The 9186-nt window shown below is 27.6% G+C and overlaps 1 protein-coding gene across 1 annotated transcript; it reads right to left on the bottom strand.

The window, feature by feature from the left end:
* Positions 1 to 386: 386 nt before the first annotated feature.
* Positions 387 to 5332, bottom strand: LOC145941473 (F-box only protein 21-like). Its single transcript, XM_083047583.1, has 8 exons — positions 5032 to 5332; positions 3647 to 3922; positions 3113 to 3542; positions 2812 to 2951; positions 1947 to 2085; positions 1268 to 1375; positions 682 to 985; positions 387 to 550 (listed from the first exon to the last, which is right to left on the bottom strand). Exons 1-8 carry the CDS (start codon positions 5193 to 5195, stop codon positions 387 to 389), a joined length of 1725 nt encoding a protein of 574 aa, XP_082903709.1. The 5' UTR covers positions 5196 to 5332.
* Between the last annotated feature and the right edge of the window lie 3854 nt (positions 5333 to 9186).

Here is a 9186-nt window from a genome sequence, read left to right as displayed (position 1 = left end):
GTGTGTGTGTGTGTGTGTGTGTGTGTGTGTGTGTGTGTGTGTGTGTGTGTGTGTGTGTGTGTGTGTACATATTTATAAATAATTTTAATATTCCTAATACAAATTATTTTGTACATCTTATCAATTTAAACGTATTATCTTCCTTTATGGTCCGTATATCTTGTCAGAAAATTGTGATCCCTGTACATATATTTAAGATGTGCGTCATTTTAGAAGTGTTCTCTCTCTTTTGCCAAAATATTATCCGTGATTTGTCATTGCCTTCCGAGAGATGGGGATCAAATGGATCAATGTTTCTGAATTTCAACCCAAGTCTTCAATTAGAGTCTGAATTTCAATCCGAGTCTTCATAAAACAGGCGCACAATTTCTGCGCCACTCAATGTCTTATAAATTATTCTTAATGAATATTTCGCGAACTGCGGCATCGTTTGGATAATGTCTTTCTAGCATTTTGTTTGGCACATAATGAGTATTTACGAATTTACAGAAATATCTTCCAATCTCTGTACTATTAATCCATTCCGAGGTGCAGACTGATGTTATAGTGTCTAAAATAAAAAAATAAAGATAAAATATAAAATAAAAAATATATTGTACTATGTAACACAAATAATGTAAGTAAAAATATCAGAGAATATACAAAAATAAAATATAATAAAGCATTTAATAATATTCGTACCTTGTGGAACATAACACATTTCGTTATCAATTAACAAAATGTAGCATGGTTGCGATGTCATATCATCGATGTTATTCTCTATCAGCGTATATTCTTCAATATCATTCGAAGAATAATTCGTGCAAGAATGTAAAAAGCGTTTAATATTACATTTATTGTGCCATCCAATTATGACACCAGCAATGTCTTCATATGTACCATCATCCGTAAGATTATGCTTATGTCTAACCACCAATCCAATAGTATATTTAAGATTAGGCGATCTCATTTCGCAAAATTCTTGATCTGGTAGAGAATGTTTTGCCTGAAAAGTTAATATAATTGACGGCTTTTTTATATTAAGTAATTTAGATTAAATGTAATTTGGATTTAAAATAATTATAATTAATAAGATTACACGTGTAATACTCATATTATTTCAGTTTATATCACTTGATAAGGACCACAACCATATGGTCGAAACGTCGTGATTTGCAATTAGATAAAAAATATCTATTTGCCAGTTTGGTCGAATAATTTCATTTGTTTCTTTAATAAAATGTTTGTAATGTCTAATATTTCTAATAAGTGGATGCAATTGTCTTACCATGCGGTATCTAATGGATCCATTCAATTGAGCAAGGGAATTGTAGACAAACGGCAAAGCGCAAGAATGTCTCAAATTTTCCGTTTCCATTTTCGTTGCTTCCGATATCTTAAAAAAAGAATTGTTTTTAAATTCCGAATTAATCACAAAATTATCTATACTCACCAAATTATAATTACAAATGTGTGTACAAGAATAAAAATAAATTTTGATAGATTTATCAAACTCTATAATCGATAATTATTATTGTATATTATGTGGCAATTTTTTTCTAAAATTAAATATTACAAGCAAGCTTGTCGATTTCAATGTTCTTAAAATATAGAAGGAAAATCGCCGATTATGTCATTTATATCGAACGTTGCGACATTAAATGTCGTTTGTCGATATAGTTTTGAAGTTATAAATATATGAGAAAGTAAAAGTCTACCTTTCGTCTGATATTTCAGACGCAAAATTAAGGTCCAAAATATAGTTTTACATAGATTTTAGATTTTAAATAAAACTCTAACTAAAACTGAAGTACAAATAATCCTACATTTGATATGTCGTTCCTATATATTTCTATATGAAAAATTTTGTAAAATTTACCATTTGTGAGCAAGATGCATTGATTTCTGTCCGAAACTACATAAAATCACCAAATTTGTATGTGAATAATTATATACTATATACTTACCAACTCTGTGGATAACGAATCCGATGTTATTACATAAGATGTCTCCATCAGTTGACATTCTTTTATGTCAGAAATCTTTATACTATTTTGATTATCTATCCAATCAAAGGTGAAACATTCTGTATTTTCTGCACAATTCCTGTATAAACAATAAAGAAACAATATGTACATATGTGTGATATAGATTCAAAACTAATATCTATTTAAGGATAAATTATTTAACATATTTTAATTTTATTCTAAGAAAAGAAAAGAACACTCATTATTTATTTTAATTGTATTAATTTAATTAATATTAAATTATATGTCTTTATGTAAATACTTTTATCAAAGTTCCTCCCATTTTTAAAATCAAAATTTTCAATCTAATTTCCTCTTTAATATTTCCCAAAAATCAGATTATTTTTTAAAAATATTCTTCTTTCTCATCTATAATTTTGTCCAAAAATATATCTTCTTAAATCTTCAACAATAAGTAAAAAACTCTTTATTTACTACTTGTGAGAAATAGAAAGTAACCTTAATTGTATATTGTATAAATTATATTTATAAAATTCTCTAAAGTCCACACACACATAAAAATATAAAAGATTAAATTAAAAATAAAAGAAAACTTTCAACTTGGATAATTAAAAAAAAATTATAAATTTAAATTCTGAATAAAGTTCTCATAGATTAAATATCTAAGAAATAAAGTTTTGTTTCCTATTTATATTTCCAAAGTTCAACTGGCAAAAAATTATTTGTTTTTAATTGTTTGTAGCTAGAAAATTAACATTGATAAAAATACATCGACATTTTCGCTAAGAAAAAAATTGTTGGATTAGAAAGTCGTATAATTATAAGCAAAGAATATGTATATTACCTAGATGTCCAAGCCAAATGAATATTTTGAGAAAAGTTTCGTGGTAAGTGTGCCACTATCTTAAAATATAAGCCCAATCTCCTCGCCACACAGGTATATATTGTTAACGAGCTCACGTGTTTATGATATTTCCGTTGAATCTGTAGAAGAATATTAAATGTTAGGATATAATATATATGTATCTATACTTATATAATCTCAATATAATTAAGATAAAATTATAGTATTTAATATACTATAATTTTAATTATTATAATCTATAATAGATAATAAAAAATATTATATATAAAATTCAACATACCGTCTGCAACATACAGTTTGTATCTATCTGGTTTAGTCCCATCCATAATTTATTGGAATCAAAATTTACGATCATTTTATCAAGCGCACGCTTAATTGGCATTGCTGTATCTTCGTTCCAATAATTCTTATTAATATTATTATATTTCCAAATCAATAATTGTTTACGAGATATGGAAAATATTGGATGCTGGGAATTTTCATCTTTCAGAAACTTCAATACTTTTTGCACAATATTGTTTATGAAGTTATCTAAATCTGTATGAGTAATATATTTGTCGGGATATTGCCACTGTAATATCATGAGTATTATATCTTCTAAATGCTGCTGTTTATTAATTATTAATAGTTCCCATCTTAAGTGAAAAATGTATTGATTCAGGTAGTGCAATATTTGTATGTTGTAGTATCTCTCTGTTAAATTGGCTTGTCTGTAAAATTTTATTAAAAAATATATATATATTTATTTTAAAATTAATGCATTAATATATTAAACATACTCTAATGGTATTTTAAAATACATATTTAATCTTACCTTGCATCTTCTTTATATATCTTTCTAATAAATTCATCAAATAGAATAAATAAATTCATAGGATATTTTTCCGGAGAGATGAATAATTCATCAAAATCTTCCTGGATACTTTTGACAATATAATCATCATCACAATCAAAATATATCTCAGGCATGCGTGATGCATAACGCTGCACTTCTTTCACACATTTTATACCTTCTTTTACATCTTCAACATTAGCGTGATAAAATTCCACGCCCATTGTATCTTTATAAAATGCCGCCGCAGAAGGCCATCTAAAATTAACATATAAAATTAATTATGTATAACAAATATACATTATTTATTAAAAAACTAATAGGGGTGACAAGTGGAAAGGAAGGAGACAGAATCGGTGAGAGGAAGGGAGAGCAGGATGAGTCAGGGAGAGGAGAGAAAGGTTGAAAAGGAGGAGAAGGGAGATAAGGAAGTTGAGGAGGAAAAGGAGGGAAGGAGAGATAGATTGTAAGGCCGCTATGGCCAGGACGAGAGAGAGAGGAGAAGTGAAAAAGAATGATTTGTAAAGGTTCGGGAACGCTCCTATCAAAAGCGCTTTGTAAACCCTAAGGGGACACAATAAAATGACTTTCACTTTAACTTTTTTAAAAAACTAATAATAATAAAATATTTCACCCATATAAATGTTTTTCTTTTAATTAAAATATAAACTCAACCCAGTGAGAAAGACGTCGATTCGATCAATCATTTCTCGCTGGGAAAGATACGTATAAAATAGTTGCTTTCTACGTTTTTGCTTTTAATTTATCTTTGCACGAAAAATCACTTCATTAACATTTGGCTGCTACAAAATAAAATTCTATGAATTTCATGCTTTAACAACAAAATATGATGAGTTGTTAAACTATTTGTGAGTGAAAAATGTTATTCGCAAAGCAGTAAAATGTCCGCGAAGCAAGATCCACCCCCATCATTTCCTGCTTTCAGTTACGTAACAAGGTTTATGATTCTAAAATTCTACACAAGTTTGCAACTATCCATGTAATTTTTCAATAACATTTTTTAAAGTTGCAAATTTATGTGAAATTGTAAGAACATGGACCACGTTTCGCACTGAAAGCAAATGAGTTTATTAAGGGTAGGGTACAAGGAGATTTCGCGCCACTCTCTCTCGCCACTCTCTCGCTCATACTTTTACTTTATAATATACATACAAACACATTCTTAAATGTACCTACGAGAAAATTTTATTCTATTTATTAAACTCAAATTGTTAATAATTTTATAATAAGCAATAACTCCCAACTAAAATCTTTACAACATTACTCAACATGACCCCTAGACAACATATTTCAAAATTATCGAAATCGGAAGTGACTTCCTTACTGCATATTTATTAAAAACTTACCTCTGAGCATATTTTGTTCTCCAGAGAGTGTTATAGTCGGTTATGCACCACAATTTCTTGCATGTGGAATTAAAATTTTTGATGTCCTCGATACTAATATCCTCGTCTTCCAGAATAATCAAAGTCACCTCAACTGGCAAATCCTTTATCGTAGCCTTTATCATTGCGAAAAAAATATAGCAGAACACAAAAGAATTGTTTTAGTCGTTTTTAACAAATCGATTAATATTTTATGCACTAACTCCGTTTGGTAGAGAGCACGATGTTTACTGTACTATGGACAGTCACAGACTAAAAATGCGAATGTGAAAACTAACAACGCTTGGAGTGACTAATGCTTAGGTAAAAACCTTAGAGCATATCTATAAGCTCTAAAGTAAAAATGGGAAAAAAAGAAACAAAGATAAAACATATATTTCTTTTGTCTTTCATTCTAGCGGTCATAACGTCGTTTTGTCGCTTCTCGTCTCGACCTTACTTAAATAAATTTTAAGTGCTCTTATCTTTTCTTTTAAAAAAAAACAAAAGAGAATTTCACATTTTCTATATGCTTCTTTCAGGTCTCGTCCAATTGTATGCGTTATGGATTACCCATATCCTAAACTAATGGTTTTTTTTGCTTGCGGCGAAGTCTGTGCTATTCATATTAATGCATAAATCATTCTTATTCATTCAAACCTTTTTAGGGTTGTTCTTATTTCTGCAAGAGAAAACAGTAATTATAAAGTAATCAATTTTTCATTTAGTTAAAATTAAATAATTTAAGAAGGTTCTATTTCTTTTAAAATTATACAAAATATATTTATGTACTTATATTAAAACCGATTCAGTTATTTATAGTTTTAAATAAAAAATCTCTTGTACTCTATAATGTTATTTATATAAAAACTAGTTTTGCTATGTATATATATTTGTTAAAAGATTTTATTATTATAGATAATAAACACTTAATACAATTTCTTGTATTAAAATTAAGCAATTACGTCGACGATAGCAATTCTAATCAATTTTTGTTTTTCTTCCGATTTTTAGTTTACCAAATAATTCGTAATTAAAAAAAATGCAACGTTATAATGTAGGGTTATCTAAATACTTTTTCCAAATGATATCAAAATAATAATTGACTAATGAAGATGTTATAAAGTCAAGAGACAAAACTTAGCTCTTAAGCGTATTTAGAGAATCTTGATAATTTTATATAAATTTACGGCTTCTTATAAAGAAAAGAAGAACAACTGTGATTTTGATCTAAACGTTCATGTACAAATTTATTGAATCACTTTAATATTACACGCCATCTCCGGCATCGGACATATCTTTCATCAAATATGATATTAAAAACAGTCAATAACATTTTATACGTAATCATCTCGCAATCTCGTATCGCAAATTCCGTGAGTTACAGCGATTTTAATAAGATTAGAACAACACAAGCGCGCGCTACGCGCGCGCCATTCTTCGATTTTATGTTAAAAAATAATATAAGATTTGTTTAAACTCGATTAATATTTTTTCATAGACATCAGCTGAATAAGCGTTAAGTTGCTAATTAAATTTTGATGAAAGATTGAAACGAGCCAAAAATTAATCTTTTAAATATTTCAACAGTACATCGTCTGCTTATTATGATGGTACCACCAGCATATCAGCCTACAAACTTTTAGATATAATCTACATAAAATAAATCCGCGCCGTATGGAGTCCGCGGCTTAATAATTTTAGATTTCATTATTTTAAAACGCGCCAAAAATGTATATATTTTGTCCAAGGTTTCATCGTTCGACTTATCGAAAATCTAAAATTGAATATGCATTAGATATGTGTTTTTCAACATTTTTTATTTTTAAAAGTAAATTTTTCTATTTTATTAGAATCTCAGAATATTTTCAGCCATTTTCTTACATTTTTAAAAAATTTTAATTAATAACTGATTAATTTTTTCATAAATTTCTGCTCGTTCGGTGATAGGTATAACATTACGCTTTATACACGTATTTTTCTCGACATGCTCAACTTTTTAAACAAAAGTCTATCTTATTAGAATTTTCCTATGTACCTAAACACATTCTTTCATGTAATAGCTTTAATCAGTAGCGATAATTAATTAGAAATAAACGACAGTAACATCCAAACGTAATAATGTTAATGCGCGTATTATATTGTAATTATAAAATTATTGCTAATATAAAATCATCAATAGAAATTGCGTACGTTTTGATCCCTTTTTTGATCATTTTCAGCGTACATAAAAATACTTAACAAATAATTAGATAAATTGTTTCGCAGTCATAAAAATAAAAGTGATAATAAACAAGAATTAGTTATTGATGCATATTTAGACTAAGATTTTCTTATTAGGTTATTATTAATATTAAAATAATATTTTTAACGAATATAAAATCATGTATAATTATACTCATGACTGAGATTTCGTATTACATTGAAAAATACTTAATCTTATCACAAACTTTTCTATTTATTGTATAAACTTAAAAATAGTGTATTACATTTTTCGTTATTCTTCAATAAGGATATATTAAATTTGAATGTATCAAACAATTAAAGTTACTCATATTATTATAAACTCTTTTTTAATTGTAAAAATTTCACAAATTCATCTTTATTTGTATAATTTATGGTAATGTTAACAATTTTAATATTTATAATCGCATACTAAAGAGATCTTTTTTCTTGTTTATAAAGAAAATAAAAATAAAATATATGATATTAATTATATCAGTTGTCCACGGCAAAAAACAGTTGACATCATGAAATAAAGGCAATGATACATTTAGAGATTTCCGAGAAAAGTTTCATTCGTTCGATTCATCGATCGAGTGAATAATGCATAAGTGTGTATATGAATGTGTGTGTACACATTTACAAATAATTTTAATATTCATAATATAAATTTTTTTGGACATTTTACATATTAACATATTATTTTCCTCTCTGATCCGTGTTCCTTGTTAGATAATAATGACTCCTTTACATATATATTTATGATGTGCGCCATTTTAGATTTTGAAAAGGTTCTCTTTTCTTTTGTCAAGATATTCTCCATGGTTTGTCATTGCCTTCCAAACAATGGGAATCAAATAGATCAATGTTTCTGAATTATCACCTGGATTTCAACATCGTGTCTTCGTCAAAGAGGGCAGACGTACAACTTTTGCGCCATTCAAAGTATTATAATTTATTTCTACTCAATATTTCGCGAACGACTGCGGCATCGTTTGGATAATGTTTTTCTAGCATTCTGTTTGGCACATAATGAGTACCTTCAAATTTACAGAAATATCTTCCAACCTCTGAATTATTGATCCATTCCGTGCATACCGACGCTATAGCATCTAAAATAAAAAAATAAAGATAAAAAATTAAATAAAAAATATATTATGCTACGTACCACAAATAATATAAATAAAAGTATCACAGATTATACGAAGATTATACACAGATTATATAAAGTATAATGAAGCATTTAATATAATACTCGTACATTGTGGAACATAACAGAGATTATTAATCATTAGCAAAACGTAGTATGGTTGAGATTTCCAATCATCGATGTTATGTTTTTGCATATATTCGTCTTTAATATTTTTCGGAGTACAATATGTTTTACGATACTGAAAGCGTTCAATTTGGCATTTATTGTGCCATCCAATTATGACACCAGCGTCATCTATATTATCCATAAATTTATGTCTGTGTCTAACCACTAATCCAATTGCATATTTCAAATTAGGCGATCTTATGCCAAATGTTTTATTTGTTGGAGTACATATCGTCTGAAAAGTTTGTATAGTTGACGCCTTTTGTATTATATAATTTGTATAATATGTACAATTGATTTCAATTAAAAATAATTATAATTAGTACAATTACACGTATAATTATATATATTAATTTGTTACGTATGTAATAATAAAATGTCTTTAATTTGTAATTTAGCTTGTAATAACAATGAATGGGTGCAATTATCTTACCACATCATAGTCATTTATCGATGATGATATGAAATTATTTATTGCAAACAAGGGAGAGGAACTACTTAATACCCACGAATAGAAAGATTTTATAATATCCATCTTCGATGTTGATCTTATCAATCTCTGAAAAAAAATTTGTTATTATATTTTGATTCAATCA

The sequence above is a fragment of the Prenolepis imparis genome, unplaced genomic scaffold, assembly GCF_030444845.1.
Source record: "Prenolepis imparis isolate NDT839.2.m4 unplaced genomic scaffold, iyPreImpa1.0 SCAF_10, whole genome shotgun sequence".
In the NCBI taxonomy this organism is placed as follows: Eukaryota; Metazoa; Arthropoda; class Insecta; order Hymenoptera; family Formicidae; genus Prenolepis; species Prenolepis imparis.
The sequence above is the reverse complement of the archived record's forward strand: the minus strand, read 5'-3'. Positions and strand labels throughout refer to the sequence as shown.